Source organism: Ambystoma mexicanum, chromosome 9 (genome assembly GCF_040938575.1).
Source record: "Ambystoma mexicanum isolate Mex_15411 chromosome 9, UKY_AmexF1_1, whole genome shotgun sequence".
In the NCBI taxonomy this organism is placed as follows: Eukaryota; Metazoa; Chordata; class Amphibia; order Caudata; family Ambystomatidae; genus Ambystoma; species Ambystoma mexicanum.
In genome coordinates, this window is record NC_090931.1 from 956436753 (window position 1) to 956461697 (window position 24945).

At 53.6% G+C, this 24945-nt stretch overlaps 1 protein-coding gene across 1 annotated transcript in view; it reads left to right on the forward strand.

The window, feature by feature from the left end:
* LOC138488828 (collagen alpha-1(XXVIII) chain-like) overlaps positions 1–24945 on the forward strand; it is a 324042-nt gene that overhangs the window by 74350 nt on the left and 224747 nt on the right. The window contains exon 11 of the mRNA XM_069616159.1: positions 11152–11205. Within this exon, the coding sequence (XP_069472260.1) occupies positions 11152–11205 (54 nt within the window). The remainder of the gene's footprint in view (positions 1–11151; positions 11206–24945) is intronic.

Sequence of the window (24945 nt, forward strand, 5' to 3'; positions counted from 1 at the left end):
ATTAAAAGTCCTGGCACTGTGGAGAAGTGTGCACACTACACAGCTGTGCGTAATAGTGCTAGGTGGATTTGCATGGGGTCCAGCCCTGTTCTGCCGGGGGCTGGTATTGAAAATACAGATCTACGATGTTTCTTTGCAGCGATTTGCTCGAGGCCCATTTGTTTGATTTTTTTGCTGCCGCATTTCCCGCGACCCACACACTCCCCCACCTTTCTGAATACCTAAACCCAACCCTCATTTACTTTTTGTGGTAAAATGTGGTAAAATACCTACGACTAAACGGGCCTCAAGCAAACTGGTCTGCAAGGAAATGGGGTAGTTCCGAAAATATTATTACAAGACAAGGTGTGGTAGAGCAAATGCCTTCCAGAATAGGAACAGCGAAAAGTTATCTTTCTTGTGTGGTGTTTGGGTATTTGGGGGTAGGACCAAGCCAACCACCTCAAACACCCTACTGCTGGTCACTGTCAGCCTATTTAACTCGTTTAACCTACTGTTGGTTGCTGTTGGCCTAATTGACCAACTGCTGGTCGCTCCTGACATATTTGACCTATTTACTCTGCCGTTACTCACTACCGACTCCTGTTACTCACTATTGGTCTATTTGTGTGTGCTATGTCATTAATGTTGGCCCTCACAGACCTTCATAATTGGAGAACATGGCAAGCACCACCTTCCCGTGATTCTTCTGGCCCGCCCCATGTCCTTCCTCCCTCTCTGCAGTACTCTTACTCCCCTCACCTCACTATGCTCTTGTCTAATCCTCCCGTATCCAAGCCTCACTGTCACAGGTCCAATACCACATTTACTGACGACAATCTGATGCTTTTCTCCTTTCTCTCCTTCACTCCTGACCCCTCAGAAAACATCATCAGATGCCCAACAGCTATTCCCCACTGGGCAGCTCTTCGGTGCCTGATGTTAAACTCCTGTAAGGCGGAAGTCATCTTACCCCTTGTCTTCAATGGCAACTCCACTCCACTATTTTTTTCCCTGCTGACCTCTTCTTTCTGAAACCCAGGGCTTGTAATCTTGCGGCTCCCTTTGATAGTGACCTTAGTCTCCAGCAGTTTATCATCACCATTACCACTGCTGCCAAGATCAACCTTCTTAAAATAAGGACTATCCACCTCACATCACCCCCCCACTCAGCAAAAACTCCAATATCCTCCCTCTTCCTCTGCAAAGGGGACTACTGCTCGAACCTGCTGCCTGCTCTTCCTCTCCTCTCCTTCTGTCCACGAAACAAAGTCCTCACCTTCACCACACGCATCCTATACAACCTACCCAGGCAGTGGTCGACGTGTAGGAAAAGAAGTAGTGGAACTTTGTTCACTACTGGCCTGCCCCGCTCCCCACAAACCCCTACACCACGCCCCCAACCACACACAATACAAACCCCCAAGCACATGCACCTGCAGTTTAAGGGAACGTTCAGTGCAACTTTTTCCTACACTTTTATTTTAAAACGAAACCATTCCGGAATGTTTAAAAAAAAATAAAAGTATAGGAACAGTAACACTTCATTTTAAAAAGTAGTGGAGCACCGCTCCCAACCGCTCCCGCCCACCACCAGATCCTTTGCCAACACTGCTCACTGACACCAAGCTGTATGGCGCCCCACGCAGCATCGCTCTGCTTCACGTTCCTGCTCCTCATCTTCAAATCTATGAACAGACTTGCCCACCAATACCTTGCAGACTGGATCTCTCTTTATTCTTCCTGTCAACCTCTATGAGCCTCCTATCTCCACAACCGCACCGTCCCCGGCCTCTCTCATGATTCACCTCTCCCGTGCCTCACCTCTCCCGTGCCTCCTGCTGCTTCTGCTCCTCCTCTCTACTTGTCTCCCTCCACTGGCATGCTCTTCCCCAGCCATCGAAGACAGACCATCAGTGGAGCTGTTCCAAACCTGACTCAAACGCCACTTGAGGTGATTTCTCCTACTCTGCCTCTGACCTTCTCAAACTGACCTCAGCCTGCCTTTCCCAATAATACTGCAAAGGATTGTAAATAAGTTTATTGTCCTTTTCAGAGGATGGCATTAGGCCCTATGTACATCCCCAGTTTATGTATGATATTACTGCCCTTCATTACTTGGTATACTATCATCCCAGAACCATCACATACTGTAAAGGCACCTCATTCAGGGATTGCCACCATCATCTGCAAACATATTGTATGTAGGTTGAGTCTGCTCGTAAAGCCATCGCTATTATCTATTATCTATCATTTATAGCACGCTTAATAGCCAGAGGTTTCTAAGTGTGGACCCAGAGATCGAACCTGTGTTGCTCAGCGTTGTCTTGCTTCCAAGTCGAGCGCCTTGCCCCTTAGCTATCGTGCCGACAGAAATTTAATTTATTGTTCAATAAATACGAATAAAATATCCACTGAGCATGTGAGCATTCTGGAATGCACTGCTCGTCCCAGGAAGGTACCCAGCACTCCAGGGAAGCACCTGGCAGAATTGACAATGTCACGTGGCTCTTTGAACACCTCTGGGGTTCACATAGGGTTTATTTTGGGTTATCATTCTTCTCACAGATGTACTGCCTGAGTGAGAAAGATACCAACCAACAGGGCAGACTGTATTGTATCTGTATTGAGGAGCCATATGTTTTAAGAAGAAACCTAGAGTTGGTTTTCATGAGCACACCTCTCCCAAAACTCTCCAGATGATTGTTATACACTAAATATGACTTACAAGTGATCTAGCTTGTGCCAAATGAAGCCTTGGCAAATAGAGCAAGCAGCACCTTTTTAATATAGAAATAGCAGGTTCGGGGCGTGGCCTGGAGCGCGGACCATGCAGTCGCCTCCTTGATGGCCTCCGTGGGAAGCCCGCTGCATATCAGCTTTCCAAGGCGCCCCGGCAGCGTTTTTGGACCCAACTCGGTGAGGGGCTATGGGAAGGTCCGGTGCCCCACCGATGCGCTGCTGGGCCTCGAATTCGCCGAAATAAAGATAATCGGGCCGTTGATAACTCGCGGCTCCTCCACCAAGCAATCCAAGATGGCGGACGGGACCCAGCGACGACAGCCGAGCCGCGGCCTCACCATCGGAGCTCCTCCTACACACCCCCTTGAGCGGCTCTGAACCCAGATACCTTCGGCCCCACATAATTGGAGGGACCCGGACCCAGCGGAGACCCCGAGCGGCGGGGAACGAAGTAGATGCCTTAGGCCTCCCGGCCCCCTCACCATCGGAGCCCCTCCTACACACCCTTGAGCTGCCTTGAGTCCTGAAACACTCGGCTCCACATAATTGGAGGGACCCGGACCACTCTCCAGCGACCCCGCTGAGACCCCGAGCGGCGGGGAACGGAGTAGGTGCCTCGGGCCCCGGCCCCTTCTGCCTACGCGCCACAACACGCAGCTGCGGTCCCCCTGATCGGCACCGGCGGGGCGACCACAACACCCCATCGCCTCCGGACTTTGCACCCCGGCGGGAGCCATTTACCGCCCCCTGCTCGCTTCCTGGGGCGCCCCGGCCCACGTTCATCATCTCCCCTGGTACCAGAAAAACCGGGACAATCCTGGGACTCCTCTCCCCTACGCACTCAAACCCACCGTATGCAACCAAGATATCGGGACATTCATCCCAGTCTGTGAGGCCATACGATGTCCAGGCAACCGAAATCCGCCAAATCCTCGGACATAGCAACAATGCTAATGGCGTCCGACAAAGCAAAGAAACCGGACACTCTTCCCCCCGCCTCACGAGAATCCCTGGACGACAAGGGACCGCTAGCAACTAAGGAGGACCTCCGTAACTTTATGGCGGACATCAAAACCGAATTTCGATCCTGTATGTCGGAGCTTACTGCCAAGTTGGAGAATACCGACAAGAGGGTCTCGGAGGTGGAACAGAGAGTGGGAGAGATTGAGGATCGAGCTCAGGACCACACCGCTTCCCTGATTGCGATCCAGCGCTCCATGGGACTTTTGCAGGACAAATGCGAAATCCTGGAATATAAGCAAGAAAATTTGGAGAACAGAACCCGACGCAACAACCTCCGCATCCGGGGGGTTCCTATGTCAGTCCCAGACCAGGGGCTTGCCGAATATGTGGGCCTCCTCTTTCGGTCTCTCCTCCCAGATACGGAGGACTCACTTTTGCTATTGGACCGCACCCATAGACTAATCCCACGCCGTAGTGTGGAGACAGACGGCCCTCCCGATGTGATCACTAGGGTGCATTTCTTTACAACAAAGGAAGCCATCTCAGCAATAAGCCGCTCCGAGGACGAAATCACCTTCCAAGGGTCTCCTCTCCAGATTTATCAAGATCTATCTCCGCTGACCCTCCAGAAAAGGCGAGCCCTGCGCCCGCTGACCACCTTCCTGCAAGCCCAAAAAATCCGCTACAAATGGCTCTTTCCTACAGCTTTACAATTCTCCTATAAGGGTACTACACGCCGGATCAACCATCTGGATGACGCTGGAAGTATTTTGCACCCGGACCCCGCTACCCACTCGCCTCCACAGGCCTCCGAAGCGGCAACGGACTCGGATCTCATAGCCTCCCCCAGGTCCAACCATAACACATGGTCGAAGGTCCCAAGATTTAGGAGGAGAAGATAACTGGAAACGACCCCACAAGGGACTATTGCGACCCCCATATCCCAGCGCCATTTCTTTGAAGACATGGATGATCTCCATCCCTGATGCGGCGGGCTCCCCCCCCACGGCCCGTGCCCGGCTCCAAGGTACGTTCCATCTATGAGTCCTTGGAGCATTTCACTCACATTTTCAGCCATGTTGGCTATCCCCCGTTCCACGGCCCTGTTGGCCAGGGGAGGGCCCAACCCCACAATGGGTCCCCCATCCCCAGTTAAATCTCGGACTTCCCGTTGGCGGCCCGAGCAAAAACCCCAGAAGCAGGATAACAGATGGGCTCATCTTCCACGGCATGATGGCTGATTCCTTAATGGCCTCCCCCCTCCCACAAGTCTCATCAGCAACCCCAAGTCCCGCTCCGGATCAGCAGACCTGGAACTTTGTTTCCCTAAATGTCAGGGGATTGAACTCGCCGGCTAAACGCAAATCAATCCTGCAAAAGCTCCGGAACGAGACCGCTGCAGTGGCCATGCTACAGGAGACTCATCTGCTACCGGCAGACTTCAGCCGCCTACACTCCCGTGACTTTCCAAAGCAACTCTTCGCATCCGGTGATTCCAAGCGAGGTGGCACGGCGATTTTGTTTCGGAGGGGGCTGAATCCCCAGATTCTGGACACCATAAGCTGCTCGGAAGGACGCTATATAGCGGTGAAATGCCTGCTGGCGGGACAGCTGTTCTCCCTGGTCTCCGTATACGCACCGAACGCGAGCCAGGCGTCCTTCTATGACTCGCTAACTACAATTCTTTCTCCCTTTCTGGAAGGCCAGATTGTGATCGGTGGGGACTTTAATGGGGTCCCGGACCCCGTGAAGGACAAATCGCATCCGCCCTCTCCCGGAGACTACACCACGGCCTTGGCTCTCCTACGGCTATTCAGGACCTTGGGGGTGGTGGATGCATGGAGGGTGCTCCACCCATCCAAAAAGGACTTTTCTTTTTATTCTTATGTTCACCGGACATTCTCCAGAATAGATCTCCTCCTAATATCCCCGCAAATCTTTGCCTTCGCTGAGGAGGTGACCATAGGCTCCAGAATCTTGTCCGACCACGCCCCGGTAACCCTGGAAATCCGAGTCCAGGGGCCTCCTGACCCCCACCGGCGCAGATGGACATTATATGACCCCATCCTTAATGAGATGCCACTCAGAGACGCAGTCGCAACCACGATCAACAACTTTTTTAAGGAAAACCCGAGCGGAGATACCTCCCTAGCCAACACCTGGGACGCAATGAAGGCAGTGGTGCGAGGAGATCTGATCGCCAAAGGGGCAGCCTATCACAGGCACAAACAACAAATCCGCCAGGGCCTTGAAGAAGAACTGGAGAGGGCTGAAAGGATCCACAAGGAGAAGGGCTGGACCCCTAAAACGCAGCGAGCCCTCCGCATAGCAAAAAAGAAAATCGAAGCCCACTATGCTGAACACACCGCCCATCAAATGACGAAAGCCAAACAATTCTATTATGCCAAAAATAATAAAGCGAACAAATTGCTGGTGGCCAAACTTGCCAAGATGAGAAGAAATAACACAATCGTGGGCTTACGGGATCAGCAGGGCAAGACTCAATATTCGGATCTCGACAAGCTTCAAATTGCATCGACCCACCTGACCCAGGTAATGACCGCCCCGCCCCGCAACGACAAGGAACAGAGGGAATACCTGCAAGGGGCAGCGCTCCCCCGACTGAAAAACGCAGCCCCGGATTCGTTGGAAGCCCCAATTACCGGCGAGGAAGTCGACGAGGCGATAAAATCCCTGAAGTCTCGGGCCCCTGGTCCGGACGGCTACACAGCAAAATTTTACAAAGTTTTCAAACCCCAACTCCTCCCACCCCTGGTACAGCTGTTTAATTCATTCAAAACCACAGGCTCTATAACTCCGTCAATGCAAGAATCAATCACAGTCTTGCTGCCCAAACCTGGCGGCGACCCGAAGGACCCGGCGTCCTACAGACCAATCGCGCTGCTCAATATAGACGCCAACATATACTCCAAAATTCTAGCAACCCGCTTGTCCCGGATCCTGCCAGAGATAATCAATGCCGACCAGAGTGGCTTCATCACACACCGTTCAACCACTGATAACATTCGTAGAGCTTTGAATCTGGTGGAACTAGCCTCCCGAGACTCCAGAGAACTGGTCCTTCTGGCCCTGGATGCAGTTAAGGCCTTCGACAAAGTAGACTGGAACTTTATGAAGCTTGCCCTCGAGGCCTTTGGCTTTGGCCCAGAGTTCCGTGCCATGATCTGGGCTAACTACACCGCGCCCAAGACCTTGCTCAGAGTCAATGGCATCCTCTCTCCCCCTATTGACCTGACCTGTGGAACCAGACAGGGCTGCCCGCTATCCCCATTGCTCTTTGCGTTAATCATGGAACCATTCGCCCAACGGATTAGGCGAAACCCGCGGATCAAGGGCTTCCAGGCGGGTACGACACACCATAAACTGGCGTTGTATGCCGACGATGTCTTATTAACCATCACAGAACCTTGCGCCTCCCTCCCTCAGGCCTTAGCTGAGATAGAGAACTATGGAAAGGTCACCGGTTTCGCCATCAACTACCAGAAGTCAGCGGCCATGGGGGTAGCCCTTCCCCGAGAGGTCAAGGAGGCTCTGGCCCCAATGTGCCCGATACACTGGACAACTAAGAGCTTCAGCTATCTGGGGGTCCGGATCCCAGCTGACCCGGGAGACGTCTACCGGGCTAACTTTCCCCAACTGTTCACGGACCTCGAGGCTGACCTGAAACGGTGGGAGACACAGGAAATTTCACTGATGGGCCGTATCACGGCTTGTAAAATGAACTTGCTACCAAGGTTCCTATATACTTGCTCCTCGCTTCCGGTATCGATCCCGGCCCCGGCCCTTCAAAATCTACAAAAGAAAATGTCACGGTTCATCTGGAAGGGGAGGAAGCCCAGAATCCCCAAGACCACGATGCTGGGCAATGCCAGACTGGGTGGCCTCGGAGTTCCGGACCTACGAAAGTATCAGATAGCGGCCCAGCTCTCCTGCATCCGATCATGGCAGGTGCTTACCAACCGTCCGAAATGGGTGGACCTCGAACAAGCACAACTGCCGCTCCCTCTACGCTTTCTCCCGCATATCAATCCCTCCGATCGCCGCCAATGGCAGGACCTCCTGAGATCCACCAAACACACTATCACTACCTGGGATAAAGCGCTGAAACAGAAGAAAACCCCAGTGGGACTCAGCTCCTCCTCACCCGTGTTCCTGAACCCAGCCTTTTCACCTGGCGGGTCCACCCGGAACTTCAGATCCTGGATAGCGGGGGGCCTGGAGACCCTGGGGCAGCTTTTCGAAGGGGGACAGCCCTGCACCTTCGGGCGATGTAAAGAACTCTTCCAACTGCAGGAACAGGACAGATTTACATACATTCAGCTGCGCCACTGGTGCTCTCATCCACAGACCCGTCAAGCCGCCACCCGGCCCCCCACGGCCATTGAATTGACCCTAAATGATCTCCCACCCAGGGGAAGCATCTCCACCCTATACAAGCGCCTTCAAAATGACTTCCTTACCTCCAAAACCCGATACATGGCTCAATGGGAGGCGGACCTAGGCCACCCAGTCGAAGACCAGCTGTGGGTTGATATTTGGTCGCGGGCTCACTCCTCTTCGTCTTGCATCACGAACAGAGAAGGCGCCTACAAAATCCTCCTCCGATGGTATTATCCTCCACTGAGATTACACCACATGAACCCTACACTCAGCCCGAACTGTTGGAGGCAATGCGGCCAGGTAGGAACTTTCTTCCATATGTGGTGGTCTTGCCCGAGGGCCCAGACCTTTTGGGAACAATGCCTAGCGATGATTACGGACATCACTAAGGTACGACTTCCCCTTGAGCCCGAACCCATCCTCCTGGGTGCCCCAGTCCCCGGGATCTATCCCAGGTCCGGTCCCAGGGCCAAACTACTGTCCCAATGCCTGCTGGCGGGCAGAAACGTAATAGCTCGCACTTGGAAAACGGTGGAGGGCCCACTAATGCCTTTCTGGTGGACGAAAATCTGGGACATCCTAATCGCGGAGAGGGTTACAGCAGCCGGGGCAGGCCACCTGCATCGGTTCGAGAACATCTGGGGCCCAATTCTAGACTTTGATCGGAACTATCCAGCCTTAACGTACAAGCCCCAATTAGCCAGGAGAACCTTACGGGACGATGACTTCCAGCAGGGACAGGAAGAAGAACGATAGAGCCCGGGGGAGGGGAGGGAAGTGCAACCAGCTGTATCCTTTTTATGCCATTTGTCGTGTTTGATCAGACGTTGTATCGCTTTATCCTGCCTGTTTAAAATAAATATTTAAAAAAAAAGAAATAGCAGGTTCACGCTATTCGTGCACTCATCCATATGTGGTGCACTAGATTCTGCAATCTCATTATGATGCCAAAATGAACGTCTACAACATTCCCTTCTCATGCTTCTTCCAGTGACACATTGATTAATAGATTCTGCTTTGTATTATCAATTAGCAATCTCAATGGCATCTCTCCTCTGGCCAAGCCTTTGTATTTTGAATTGGTTCTTTGATGTTCAACTACTCGCATATCCTTTCCCATCCAAATGGTCACCACCCCTCGGTCGGCTTTCATTAGAGGCCCACTCAATCATCCTCAATCCTCTCTATTTCACCAAACATCATCCTTTACCATCCAAATAGTCACCACCCCTTGGTCGGCTCTCATTAGAGGCCCACTCAATCACCCTCAATCCTCTCTATTTTACCAAACATCACCCTTTGCCATCCAAATAGTCACCACCCCTCTGTCGGCTCTCATTAGCTGCCCACTCAATCATCCTCAATCTTCTCTATTTTACCAAAAATGATCCTTTCCCAGCCGTACAGTCACCACCCCTCCCCCCCCTTGCCGGCTCTGATTAGAGGCCCACTCAATCACTCTCAATACTCTCTATTTTACCAACTTCTTACCTTCCCGGATCAGGACTCACATTCTTGCTGTCTTCAAATCCTTTCCCAGCCCCACAGTTACCACCTCCCCACCCCCCTGCCGGCTCTGATTAGAGGCCCACTCAATCACCCTCAATATTTTCTATTTTATCAAACATCATCTTTTGTCATCCACATAGTCATCACTCCCCCTGCCGGCTCTCATTAGCGGCCCACTCAATCACCCTCACTCCTCTTGATTTTACCAAAAATGATCCTTTCCCAGCCGTACAGTCACCACCCCCCCCCTTGCCGGCTCTGATTAGAGGCCCACTCAATCACTCTCAATACTCTCTATTTTACCAACTTCTTACCTTCCCGGATCAGGACTCACATTCTTGCTGTCTTCAAATCTACCACATTAAGAATGTTTGCCTCTTTCTTGCTGATTCGTCTATTCAAATACTACATCATACCATATTATAACCCCACCTTAATCTTAATTGCAGCTGTTGGCCTTCCTGCGTGGGATATTTTTGATCTATTGTGCACTTGACAAACCACCAGCTATGCTCGTCCATACTCTACCCACATAAGTCCATACATGCACAACCTGCCAGGACTACCTATTTCATTCCACTTTCAGTTTGACATGTTTGGACAGTCTCTCTCAATGTGTTTGTTTTGTTAACCTATGTTGTATCGCTCATGTCACCATAGTAGCCCTCAAGTGATATTTGCTCAGCATCCTCATCCACGCTGTTATGCCTTTTGTGGCCCGTCTCGGTCCCATTCATGAACTCTCCATTCGTGTATAAGACTTTCATGTTCTATTATTGCCTTTAAAACCTGCAAATACACCATCTACTTGTTTTTGCCTTTCCACCTTCTTCCCCCCTTTTCCATAGTTTATGCACAATCTTGATTCACAATTTGTTTATTTTCAGTTTTTTTACTGTTTTCTAAATTCTTGTACTTTCTGCTAAAGGTTTCTATAATTATAAGCATTGCACAATAAAAACAAAAATAGGTGTAGTGCAGAGAAGACAGATGCAGTACATTATTTGAATCTTAAAGCCAGAAAGTTGTCTACATTTTGATTAGATGCAACTCCGTTTTGAAGAATATGCTAAACAAGTTCACAACATCTTTCAAAATGCACTATCTGAAAACTGCATTGAATTCAATTCAGGGTTATCCAACTCCAGGCCTCGAGGGCCAGATCCATGCCGGGTTTTCAGGATACCCCTCATTAATATTCATGAGACACACTTGCATAGAATGATTCCAAAGGTATGCACATTTTTTCTCATGAATATTGATGAGGGATACTCTGAAAACCCCTCAAGATTCCGGATCTTGAGGCCCGTAGTTGGACAACCTAGTGGACCAGTGAATTAACCTAGATCCTGGTGGTGATTTCCTTCCAGCCAGTTTGTGCCCAGAAGTCCCAATAAGAGTGAACGCCAGCTAACAATGAGTTTGCTTTGCGGGCTCTCAGAGGTTTAAACTGTTAAAAGGTGCAAACATTTCCTCGTTAAACCCAATGTCATGAATAAATGTCAATTTAGATCTATTTTCTCTCTTGTTGATAACAAAGATTACGTTTTCCTACAGGGAACCCAGGGACCACCCGGCGATCTAGGATCAGAAGGCCCGCCAGGAACAAAGGTAAATGCACTGTGCAGAAGGTCAATTCACTCTTGCTTCCGGGGAAGGGGAGATTTTGCCACCGCATTTTTTGTCGAGGTTTAGTAGATTTCATCGAGTTTTTTCCAACACGTTTTTGCCAAAATTATGTGTGGGGTGGGTTTAGGTTAATAAGAAATGCAGGGGGATAAGGAAGGGCAGTATGCGGGGGTGCCCCCTGCATATATTGTCAGCAAAATCACCCATTTAAAAAAATGGATGAAATCTACTTCTGCAAATAAACTTGACAAAATCACTTAGAACTTTGCTTCCGCCCTCACCCTGGCAACCGCCTGAAGTTCAACCCCTCCCCCATGATATGGTGGCATTGATATCAAAATTCTGCAGCAAAAAAAGGAAACATTGTGGCACAAAACCATCAAAATGTGTGTTATTCATTATTATTTAAAATAGGGAGAAGTAGCTACTAAGATTACAGAGCTGTATCAGTGGGGCTCTTATTGTGTACTCCTTTTTGAAAGTGGGCTCTTGGACACGGAGTTGCTTCGTTTAAAGGATGTGCGCATCTTCCAGAGCATTACACATAGCGAGGGTACCGGTTAAAATGTTCAACATCCTGGCTCCAAACAAACCCTTATCATGCACAAGGGTGCACATCTTCAGGACACTGGCGCGGTAAGCTTCGGGTATCTAAGCTTCCCATTGAGTGTTCCTCAGCCTGGCTAAAGTGCATGGCAGTCGGGTTAAACAGTACATATTTAGTCTTTTTGAGTTCAAGTTTGGTCATTTTTCAGCACATATGAAGATAACTACATATCATAAGCCAGGTGGCTCGTCAAGTCATGTGCCATCATTTCACATAATCACTAGTTTGGCATTATTTGGAGGCCCTGAGATACACTCCAAACTCCTCCCACTGCCCCCTCCTACATGCCCACAGATACTCAAGTTGTCGCCCAAATAACTGAATATAAGCTTGAGAAAGCGAGTGGTGCTAGCTCTCTATCACACAGCCTGTAAAATAGCTCGAATACATGTTCATTGAACTTTATCTGACCACTCCAGAAAAGTGTCTGTAGTGTGATGATCACTGGCACATACCAAAGCACGAAACAAAATACAAGCTAACCTTATTCCATTGAATGCCCAACGATCAGGACCAAACAATATAGCTTCTTCGAGGCAGTCAAGGAGCACTTATTTTTAATTTCATTCTAGTTTTGTATAGAAGTCAAACGTCACTGGCAGCCCACTTAAGACTATTGAAGGAGTCATTAGGGAAGCCAAACAAACAGGAGGGGAGAGCAAGGGAGTTGCGAGAGTGAATAAATATGAAGTCAAAGACTCATATGCAGGAAGGAGCAGGTGAGTCGTTAATGCTCGCGTCGACTTCACCCGATCAGGGTCCAGACAGAGTTGAGTGTTCCAGAGAGAGAAGCCTTGATGATGGGGAGATCGATTCCCGAAACGAGTGTATTTCATTTGTGGGAAGCCAACATATTACGGGAAGCCAACCCCGGATATAGTTTCTGCAGGGAGAGCAGCAGATCTCTGGTCAGGGGATGGGGAACGGCCAGGAATGGCTTGTTAGATCAGGCATAGGATATGAAAGTGAGCAGTTGTTTGATCAGGAGCCAAAGTAGCAAATTCAAGAGCCAGCCAAAACAATCTATTCTCTTCAGGACAGAGATAAAGCAGTGCTGGCATAGTTCTAAGCACTTTGCAGTTGACATAAAAGACAGGTCAGGATAAAATATGGCACCCACATTTTGGGCTTGAGGTTTGGAGACTGCGGATGGACCCTAACCAGACTGCCAGGAGAACTGTAGGTATAATGAACCACAGGGCCTGTAGGCTCCATTAGCAGAGGATGGTTGCAGCCATTCAGCCATGACTATGCAGTTGGCCATCTGTTACCAGTTAAGGACTCCCAGAGCATTCTGGGCTTTGAGGTGAAGCTGGGCCTCATTGGCATATATATGGAAGCCGATCATGCAGCTACTAATCTATACCGACCTGGGCAGGCACATGAGAAAGACGCTAGATGAGAAAGTCAACTCCGTAGGCAACACACAACCATGATAGCTGTAAAAGACACACAAGGGCTCAATCCCAGCTGGTGACTACAATCAGTGAGAGAGGAGGTGAACCACTTTAAAGCGGTATTATCAACACCTAAAGAGTCCTTCAGTCATTGCAGAAAGACATTGGGATCACTTGTATGAATGCCCACAAATAGATCGAGCAGGATTACAGGGTAAGTAAGACTGGGGGCAGTCCCTTACGTGGTGCCAGTGCCACAGCAGGAGCAGGAACTTGATTGGAGGTCCCTGAGTAATCCAGGTGGCTCAGGATGAGCTAGGACTTGTGTAGTGATGACAGTTTCAAAATCGTTGGCCACACATGGAAGACACAAAATGGGTCTGAGGTTTGCCACAACCGCTGGGCAGTGGGTTCTAGTGGTAAAGTGGGTGATGATTGCATGCTTATAGAGGACTACACTATCACTCAAAGGTGCATTAGCGAGGTTTCGTAATGAGGGGGGCAATGTCTGGGAGACTTTGCTTGGCGACTCCTGTGTTAAAAAGTCATAGCCTGGAGGCAATCATTTGAATGACTTTAGAGTATTGGTAGCGGCAGCTGCCAAACGTGGGGAAAACTAGAGTGTGGGTGGGAGGATGAGGGCATGATGATATCTGGAGAAGTGAGGAGGCATCTTTAGCCGGGCTGGACCTGAGAAAAGATCGCTGGAGAAGAAGAGGGGCTGGCAGAAACTCTTTCTAAGGTTGGTATCCAAGATAAGCCAGAGCTGGAAGAGTCCAAAGATGAGAAATAAACAGAATCGGTGAGTGTGGAATGTAGTAGGGAAAACATGATGACCAATTCTGGCCAAGATGCAGTCCCCACTGGGGCTGAAGAGGTTCGAGACCCAGCTAAAAAGCAAGTCCTCCACTGCATACCGCGGTGCCGGACCATGCCCCAAAATGCTGATAAAGTGTGAGGTTCTGAGAACTGCGTTCCAGCCCGTCACAGCTTTTAGCTTAGACTGCTGGACTCTCCTGTATTGCAATGCTCTCCTTTCTCAGGTGTATCGCAAGCTGATAAGATGGAAGCCCCTAGTTTAAGAGAGCGCCCCTACATCTTCCACATTATGTGAGGTACGCCGCTTCCCCAGCATTGAAGCGCTTGTCCACCACATTGCTCTAGCTGCAGTGGACGCATCAACATATGCAATCCAAACTCTCGTGGTACCAGCTTCAATTGAATGTCTCCAGTCCATTTCTAAACTCCAGCTGCAATGAAGGGGCAGCAGTTCCCTGCCATTAGGCTGGACTTGTGCTCAGAAATGCTCAATAATCAAAGACAAACTTGACTCTTGCTAAGACCCTAGAACAATCGCCCACTCAGACCATAGGATTGGTGGCCGAGATGGCTTGTGAGCTGGCGAAGCCTCCTTACAGGTTGGTTTGCTATACAAGCGCACCCATCACATGGTTAATCTCCGTTTGCGGTGCTTTTCTTAGTTCCCCATTCTTGCATGCAGAAGCCCCAGCCTCATCTAGTCTGAAACCATATGGCACTAAATGCCCCAATTTCCTTTCCACGGGCCCTGCCATGAACATACATGTGTTTGCTAGTCACAAATAGTGCTATTGGGCAATTGTATATTTACAAGGATTTTTTTTCCTTTAACAGAGCAAACAATAATTAAGCAATGTCGCATCCTGAGGGCTCTAAAGTTAATAGGCCTACGTGAATCATCTTTGATGGCCAAAGAGGGCTTGTCTCTAGTTTCCCTTCACTTCTGGCCTGCCTTGGCATGTAGCCTATGAGAAGCTTGTAAAAGGGGGGCACGTGTGGGTGGTGGTTCCAGCGAATGGGAATCTAGTAGCTCTTTCAGGTCTTCACAGGGGATGTCTCTTTCCTAATACACATTAAGCAGGTGCAAAGCCATCGTTTGTTTTGGCTGTTATATGGTGAAAACGTTATCTGAGTTCATGGTCAGACAAACTCAGGGAGATCAGGGACATGTCAAGGGGAAAGCAGACAAAAGAGTGGAAGAAGGTGCAGGAGGGATGGATGCATTAATATGAATGTGAGGACTAATGGAGGAAGGGGAGAGAGGATGCGTGAATGAATGGTTATTAGGATAGATTGGTGTGTATGGGTATGGTGCTGGAGGGATTACTGAAAGATTTTGAATATGGAAGAATGAATGAAAGTTTAAGTGCATATGATAGTGTGAGGATGCATGGTTGGGTAAATGCAGCCATATGCTATGGATGAATTGATTATTGAATATGCATGTAGTGGTGGATACATTAGTGTGATGGTAGCTGAAGTCATGAGAACTTGAGGATGACTGAATATGTGAGAGTCAGGACAGCAAATGTGAAGCCCTCCGCAAGGCCGTGTCATGTGATCCTACTGTTTACTGTGCAACGGCCAGGAAGTTTGAGCATGAGTGGCACATCATGCAATGGTACAAGTGTGACAACGTTTGCACTAACTTATTGGAAGCATGAAACAGTAGCGGATGCATCTGTCCTCCAGCATCAGTCTAGCATCCATGCTCTGTGCTACGATGGAGAAGCACTACGATGGAGCAGTACTGATGCACTTCTGCTGCTTGTTGTACCAGCAGCCCTGCCCAACGATGGAGCAGTACTGATGCACTTCTGCTGCTTGTTGTACCAGCAGCCCTGCCCAACGATGGAGCAGTACTGATGCACTTCTGCTGCTTGTTGTACCAGCAGCCCTGCCCAACGATGGAGAAGGACTAATGCACTTCAGCTGCTTGCTGTACCAGTAGCCCAGCACTTCAGCTACTTGTTGTACCAGCAGGCCTGCCCTACGATGGAGAAGGACTAATGCACTTCTGCTGCTTGTTGTACCAGCAGCCCTGCCCAACGATGGAGAAGGACTAATGCACTTCAGCTGCTTGCTGTACCAGTAGCCCAGCACTTCAGCTACTTGTTGTACCAGCAGGCCTGCCCTACGATGTAAGCAGTAAACACTGTCACGTTCTACGCACGCAGTAGCAGAGGCCACTTTTGGAGACATGAGGTGAAGTTGAGGGTGGGGGGTCTACTGGGAGTCAATAGCATTCTAAAGTCTTGAAGGTAGGTGATAGTGGGTGAACATTTTTTATCGAAGAGGCAATCATGTTCCCCTGATTTAGTGCAAAAATGACCGAGCTTAGTGAGGCCTTAAGTCTGGTAAGAATGTTCGGGGCAGTTTCACCTCTAGAATTCTTTTTTAACTAATGGGTTGGAATGTGCCATTAAAGAGCACAATTTTCCAGAGAAATAGAAGAAAAGCAAACAAATGTACTATCGGATCAGTAGGGTAACACAGACAAACAGCCAATATATGCCATCCCATCAACCGTGCGCAGGATAATTTTACAAAACTGTTAAGATGCCCGTGATTACAACATATGCCAGCATTCCAGTCAGTCACTCTCTCAGTCAAATGCTCAACGCACCCACACACATGCACACTTGTTCAAACTCTTGCCCACATTCACACAAACATTTCATAAAATTAAAAACACGCACGCAAACACTTTGAAAAAAAGAAAAGTCCCCTTTCATGTAATGATCAGTATTCTCCCCTCTCCGGGGCAGCAGAATTCAGAAAGCCTGGTACCAATGGACTGGCCGCAAAAGCCATACCCTTGGGCGGGCCCGACCAGGGTTCAGCAGCCCATGAGCTTGGCACCACTCCGCTCATGGAGGGTACTCCAGCGATGGCCTAGCAGCAAAAGCCATACCCTTGGGCGGGCCCGACCAGGGTCCAGCAGCCCGTGCGCTTGGCACCACTCCGCTCATGGAGGGGACTCCGGCGATGGCCTGGCAGCAAAAGCCATACCCTTGGGCGGGCCCTACCAGGGTCCAGCAGCCCGTGCGCTTGGCACCACTCCGCTCATGGAGGGGACTCCGGCGATGGCCTGGCAGCAAAAGCCATACCCTTGGGCGGGCCCGACCAGGGTCCAGCAGCCCGTGCGTTTGGCACCACTCCCCTCATGGAGGGGACTCCGGCGATGGGCTGGCAGCAAAACCATACCCTTGGGCGGGCTCGACCAGGGTCCAGCAGCCCGTGAGCTTGGCACCACTCCGCTCATGGAGGGGACTCCGGCGATGGGCTGGCAGCAAAAGCCATACCCTTGGGCGGGCCCGACCAGGGTCCAGCAGCCTGTGAACTTGGCACCACTCCACTTATGGAGGAGACCCCGGCGATGGCCTGGCAGCAAAAGCCATACCCTTGGGCGGACCCTACCAGGGTCCAGCAGCCCGTACGTTTGGCACCACTCCTCTCATGGAGGGGACCCAGCGATGGCCTGGCAGCAAAAGCCATACCCTTGGGCGGGCCCGACCAGGGTCCAGCAGCCCTTGTACTTGACACCACTCCGCTCATGGAGGGGACTCCGGCGATGGCTGGCAGCAAAAGTCATAACCCTGGGCGGGCCCGACCAGGGTCCAGCAGCGCATGCCCTTGGCACCACTCCGCTCATGGAGGGGACTCCGGCGATGGCCTGGCAGCAAAAGCCATACCCTTGGGTGGGCCCGACCAGGGTCCAGCAGCCCGTGAGCTTGGCACCACTACGCTCATGGAGGGGACCCCGGCAATGGCCTGGCAGCAAAAGCCATACCCTTGTGCGTGCCCGACCAGGGTCCAGCAGCCCGTGCGCTTGGCACCACTCCGCTCATGGAGGGGACTCCGGCGATGGCCTGGCAGCAAAAGCCATACCCTTGTGCGGGCCCGACCAGGGTCCAGCAGCCCGTGAGCTTGGCACCACTCCACTCATGGAGGGGACTCCAGCGATGGCCTGGCAGCAAAAGCCATACTCTTGTGCGGGTCCGACCAGGGTCCAGCAGCCTGTGCGTTTGGCACTACTCCTCTCATGGAGGGGACTCCAGCGATGGCCTGGCAGCAAAAGCCATACCCTTGTGCGGGTCCAACCCGGGTCTAGCAGCCTGTGAGCTTGGCACCACTCCGCTCATGGAGGGGACTCCAGCAATGGCCTTGCAGCGAAAGCCATACTCTTGGGCGGGCTTGACCAGGGTCCAGCAGCCCGTGCGCTTGGCACCACTCCGCTCATGGAGGGGACTCCAGCGATGGCCTGGCAGCAAAAGCCATACCCTTGGGCGGGCCCGACCAGGGTCCAGCAGCCCGTGAGCTTGGCACCACTCCGCTCATGGAGGGGACTCCAGCAATGGCCTTGCAGCGAAAGCCATACTCTTGGGCGGGCTTGACCAGGGTCCAGCAGCCCGTGCGCTTGGCACCACTCCGCTCATGGAGGGGACTCCAGCGATGGCCTGGCAGCAAAAGCCATACCCTTGGGCGGGCCCGACCACGGTCCAGCAGCCCGTGAGCTTGGCACCACTCGCTCATGGAGGGGACTCCAGCGATGGCCTGGCAGCAAAAGCCATACCCTTGGGCAGGCCCGACCAGGGTCCAGCAGCCCGTGCGCTTGGCACCACTCCGCTCATGGAGGGGACCCCAGCGATGGCCTGGCAGCAAAAGCCAAACCCTTGGGCGGGCCCTACCAGGGTCCAGCAGCCCGTGCGTTTGGCACCACTCCCCTCATGGAGGGGACTCCAGCGATGGCCTGGCAGCAAAAGCCATACCCTTGTGCGGGCCCGACCAGGGTCCAGCAGCCCGTGAGCTTGGCACCACTCCACTCATGGAGGGGACTCCGGCGATGGCCTGGCAGCAAAAGCCATACTCTTGTGCGGGTCCGACCAGGGTCCAGCAGCCTGTGCGTTTGGCACTACTCCTCTCATGGAGGGGACTCCAGCGATGGCCTGGCAGCAAAAGCCATACCCTTGTGCGGGTCCAACCCGGGTCTAGCAGCCTGTGAGCTTGGCACCACTCCGCTCATGGAGGGGACTCCAGCAATGGCCTTGCAGCGAAAGCCATACTCTTGGGCGGGCTTGACCAGGGTCCAGCAGCCCGTGCGCTTGGCACCACTCCGCTCATGGAGGGGACTCCAGCGATGGCCTGGCAGCAAAATCCATACCCTTGGGCGGGCCCGACCAGGGTCCAGCAGCCTGTGAGCTTGGCACCACTCCGCTCATGGAGGGGACTCCAGCAATGGCCTTGCAGCGAAAGCCATACTCTTGGGCGGGCTTGACCAGGGTCCAGCAGCCCGTGAGCTTGGCACCACTCCGCTCATGGAGGGGACTCCAGCGATGGCCTGGCAGCAAAACCCATACCCTTGGGCGGGCCCGACCAGGGTCCAGCAGCCCGTGAGCTTGGCACCACTCGCTCATGGAGGAGACTCCAGCGATGGCCTGGCAGCAAAAGCCATACCCTTGGGCGGGCCCGACCAGGGTCCAGCAGCCTGTGCGCTTGGCACCACTCCGCTCATGGAGGGGACCCCAGCGATGGCCTGGCAGCAAAAGCCAAACCCTTGGGCGGGCCCTACCAGGGTCCAGCAGCCCGTGCGTTTGGCACCACTCCCCTCATGGAGGGGACTCCAGCGCTGGCCTGGCAGCAAAAGCCATACCCTTGGGCGGGCCCTACCAGGGTCCAGCAGCCCGTGCGTTTGGCACCACTCCCCTCATGGAGGGGACTCCAGCGATGGCCTGGCAGCAAAAGCCATACCATTGGGCGGGCCCGACCAGGGTCCAGCAGCCTTTGAGCTTGGCACCACTCCGCTCATGGAGGGGACTCCAGCGATGGGCTGGCAGCAAAAGCCATACCCTTGGGCGGGCCCTACCAGGGTCCAGCAGCCCGTACGCTTGGCACCACTCCTCTCATGGAGGGGACTCCAGCGATGGCCTGGCAGCAAAAGCCATACCCTTGGGCAGGCCCGACCAGGGTCCAGCAGCCTGTGTACTTGACACCACTCCGCTCATTGAGGGGTCTCCGGCGATGGCTGGCAGCAAAAGGCATAACCTTGGGTGGGCCCGACCAGGGTCCAGCAGCCCATGCCCTTGGCACCACTCCGCTCATGGAGGGGACTCCGGCGATGGCCTGGCAGCAAAAGCCATACCCTTGGGCGGGCCCGACCAGGGTCCAGCAGCCCGTGAGCTTGGCACCACTACGCTCATGGAGGGGACCCCGGCGATGGCCAGGCAGCAAAAGCCATACCCTTGTGCGTGCCCGACCAGGGTCTAGCAGCCCGTGCGCTTGGCACCACTCCGCTCATGGAGGGGACTCCGGCGATGGCCTGGCAGCAAAAGCCATACCCTTGTGCGGGCCCAACCAGGGTCCAGCAGCCCGTGAGCTTGGCACCACTCCACTCATGGAGGGGACTCCGGCGATGGCCTGGCAGCAAAAGCCATACTCTTGTGCGGGTCCGACCTGGGTCCAGCAGCCTGTGTGTTTGGCACTACTCCGCTCATGCAGGGGACTCCAGCGATGGCCTGGCAGCAAAAGCCATACCCTTGTGCGGGTCCAACCCGAGTCTAGCAGCCTGTGAGCTTGGCACCACTCCGCTCATGGAGGGGACTCCACCAATGGCCTTGCAGCAAAAGCCATACTCTTGGGTGGGCTTGACCAGGGTCCAGCAGCCCGTGCGCTTGGCACCACTCCGCTCATGGAGGGGACTCCAGCGATGGGCTGGCAGCAAAAGCCATACCTTTGTGCGGGCCCAACCAGCGTCTAGCAGCCCGTGAGCTTGGCACCACTCCGCTCATGGAAGGGACTCCAGCGATGGGCTGGCAGCAAAAGCCATACCCTTGGGCTGGCCCGACCAGGGTCCAGCAGCCTGTGAGCTTGGCACCACTCCTCTCATGGAGGGGACTCCGGCGATGGCCTGGCAGCAAAAGCCATACCCTTGGGCGGGCCCGACCAGGGTCCAGCAGCCCGTGTACTTGACACCACTCCGCTCATGGAGGGGACTCCGGCGATGGCTCGCAGCAAAAGGCATAACCTTGGGTGGGCCCGACAAGGGTCCAGCAGCCCGTGCCCTTGGCACCACTCCGCTCATGGAGGGGACTCCGGCGATGGCCTGGCAGCAAAAGCCATACCCTTGGGCAGGCCCGAGCAGGGTCCAGCAGCCCGTGAGCTTGGCACCACTACGCTCATGGAGGGGACCCCGGCGATGGCCTGGCAGCAAAAGCCATACCCTTGTGCGTGCCCGACCAGGGTCTGGCAGCCCGTGCGTTTGGCACCACTCCCCTCATGGAGGGGGCTCCAGCGATGGCCTGGCAGCAAAAGCCATACCCTTGGGCGGGCCCTACCAGGGTCCAGCAGCCCGTGCGTTTGGCACCACTCCCCTCATGGAGGGGACTCCAGCGATGGCCTGGCAGCAAAAGCCATACCATTGGGCGGGCCCGACCAGGGTCCAGCAGCCTTTGAGCTTGGCACCACTCCGCTCATGGAGGGGACTCCGGCGATGGGCTGGCAGCAAAAGCCATACCCTTGGGCGGGCCCTACCAGGGTCCAGCAGCCTGTACGCTTGGCACCACTCCTCTCATGGAGGGGACTCCAGCGATGGCCTGGCAGCAAAAGCCATACCCTTGGGCGGGCCCGACCAGGGTCCAGCAGCCCGTGTACTTGACACCACTCCGCTCATGGAGGGGTCTCCGGCGATGGCTGGCAGCAAAAGGCATAACCTTGGGTGGGCCCGACCAGGGTCCAGCAGCCCGTGCCCTTGGCACCACTCCGCTCATGGAGGGGACTCCGGCGATGGCCTGGCAGCAAAAGCCATACCCTTGTGCGGGCCCAACCAGGGTCCAGCAGCCCGTGAGCTTGGCACCACTCCACTCATGGAGGGGACTCCGGCGATGGCCTGGCAGCAAAAGCCATACTCTTGTGCGGGTCCGACCTGGGTCCAGCAGCCTGTGTGTTTGGCACTACTCCGCTCATGCAGGGGACTCCAGCGATGGCCTGGCAGCAAAAGCCATACCCTTGTGCGGGTCCAACCCGAGTCTAGCAGCCTGTGAGCTTGGCACCACTCCGCTCATGGAGGGGACTCCAGCAATGGCCTTGCAGCAAAAGCCATACTCTTGGGCGGGCTTGACCAGGGTCCAGCAGCCCATGCGCTTGGCACCACTCCGCTCATGGAGGGGACTCCAGCGATGGGCTGGCAGCAAAAGCCATACCTTTGTGCGGGCCCGACCAGCGTCTAGCAGCCCGTGCGCTTGGCACCACTCCGCTCATGGAGGGGACTCCAGCGATGGGCTGGCAGCAAAAGCCATACCTTTGTGCGGGCCCAACCAGCGTCTAGCAGCCCGTGAGCTTGGCACCACTCCGCTCATGGAAGGGACTCCAGCGATGGGCTGGCAGCAAAAGCCATACCCTTGGGCGGGCCCGACCAGGGTCCAGCAGCCTGTGAGCTTGGCACCACTCCGCTCATGGAGGGGACTCCGGCGATGGGCTGGCAGCAAAAGCCATACCCTTGGGCGGGCCCTACCAGGGTCCAGCAGCCCGTATGCTTGCCACCACTCCTCTCATGGAGGGGACTCCGGCGATGGCCTGGCAGCAAAAGCCATACCCTTGGGCGGGCCCGACCAGGGTCCAGCAGCCCGTGTACTTGACACCACTCCGCTCATGGAGGGGACTCCGGCGATGGCTCGCAGCAAAAGGCATAACCTTGGGTGGGCCCGACCAGGGTCCAGCAGCCCGTGCCCTTGGCACCACTCCGCTCATGGAGGGGACTCCGGCGATGGCCTGGCAGCAAAAGCCATACCCTTGGGCGGGCCCAACCAGGGTCCAGCAGCCCGTGAGCTTGGCACCACTACGCTCATGGAGGGGACCCCGGCGATGGCCTGGCAGCAAAAGCCATACCCTTGTGCGTGCCCGACCAGGGTCTGGCAGCCCGTGCGCTTGGCACCACTCCGCTCATGGAGGGGACTCCGGTGATGGCCTGGCAGCAAAAGCCATACCCTTGCACGGGCCCGACCAGGGTCCAGCAGCCCGTGAGCTTGACACCACTCCACTCATGGAGGGGACTCCGGCGATGGCCTGGCAGCAAAAGCCATACTCTTGTGTGGGTCCGACCTGGGTCCAGCAGCCTGTGCGTTTGGCACTACTCCTCTCATGGAGGGGACTCCAGCGATGGCCTGGCAGCAAAAGCCATACCCTTGTGCGGGTCAAACCCCGGGCTAGCAGCCTGTGAGCTTGGCACCACTCCGCTCATGGAGGGGACTCCAGCAATGGCCTTGCAGCAAAAGCCATACTCTTGGGCGGGCTTGACCAGGGTCCAGCAGCCCGTGCGCTTGGCACCACTCCGCTCATGGAGGGGACTCCAGCGATGGGCTGGCAGCAAAAGCCATACCTTTGTGCGGGCCCGACCAGCGTCTAGCAGCCCGTGCGCTTGGCACCACTCCTCTCATGGAGGGGACACCAGCGATGGGCTGGCAGCAAAAGCCATACCTTTGTGCGGGCCCGACCAGCGTCTAGCAGCCCGTGCGCTTGGCACCACTCCGCTCATGGAGGGGACTCCAGTGATGGGCTGGCAGCAAAAGCCATACCTTTGTGCGGGCCTGACCAGCGTCTAGCAGCCCGTGAGCTTGGCACCACTCCGCTCATGGAAGGGACTCCAGCGATGGGCTGGCAGCAAAAGCCATACCTTTGTGCGGGCCCGACCAGCCTCCAGCAGCACGTGCGCTTGGCATCACTCCGCTCATGGAGGGGACTCCAGCGATGGGCTGGCAGCAAAAGCCATACCTTTGTGCGGGCCCGACCAGCGTCTAGCAGCCCGTGCGCTTGGCACCACTCCGCTCATGGAGGGGACTCCAGCGATGGGCTGACAGCAAAAGCCATACCTTTGTGCAGGCCCGACCAGCGTCTATCAGCCCGTGCGCTTGGCATCACTCTGCTCATGGAGGGGACTCCAACGATGGGCTGGCAGCAAAAGCCAGACCTTTGTGCGGGCCCAACCAGCGTCGAGCAGCCCGTGTGCTCGGCATCACTCCGCTTATGGAGGGGACACCAGCATCAATGTCATTGCTCAAGTATATTCTGTAACCAAGTTCAGAAACGAGGGAAGGGGTCAGCCCCCAGATCCCATTCTGGCTCTACCATTGTACCCACATCGTTATGTGGGAAAAGACAGATTTAGGGCAGTGGTCCAGGGAATAAAAGGGATTACAGGAACTACAGGAGTGGGTCAGGACAATGCTGGGCACGGGAGATTACACGCACAAAGAAATAAAACAAGGTGCACCACATAACACCTCCTTGTCTGTGCATTTATTGAGGGGACATGTAACATACATCTTCAAATTAAGTATTGATTTACCTGCAATCATTGCCTCCTTAACTACACGACACAATTACTTAAAAGGATGCCAGAAATAGAAAGCTATTTATAGCCCAAGTGGACACAAAAATCAGCCCAAATTTACCCCAAAATATGTCCACCAATCAGAATAAATGTTATGAGCATGACTTGTTCTTCCCTGGATAAGACACAGGGAGCACAACGTTACACATTTAAACACGACATTGAATGTACACAGCATGCATGAAGTATTGTCTCTGAAGCCAACCCAAATATCCAGCATCATTATTTTAGAAAACTAGAAGCTCCACTTTATTCCTAAGGGGGATCAAATAGAAATGACATGGTCTCAGCGCTCGAGGTGCCCCACTTCAGGTGTGGGTAACCAATCCTTTCATGCTCTCTATTTGCTTTTTGGAACAATTATAAATAAAACACTACACGTCCTAGAATGCAAAGCAAAAGCCAATTGAACTGAATTAGCCAATCCATCTGATATGGAGCAATTTGAGAACCTGCACTTTCATAATACTCTATGAATGTAAACGCTGTAGATAATTGTTGGCAACACTGTAGTC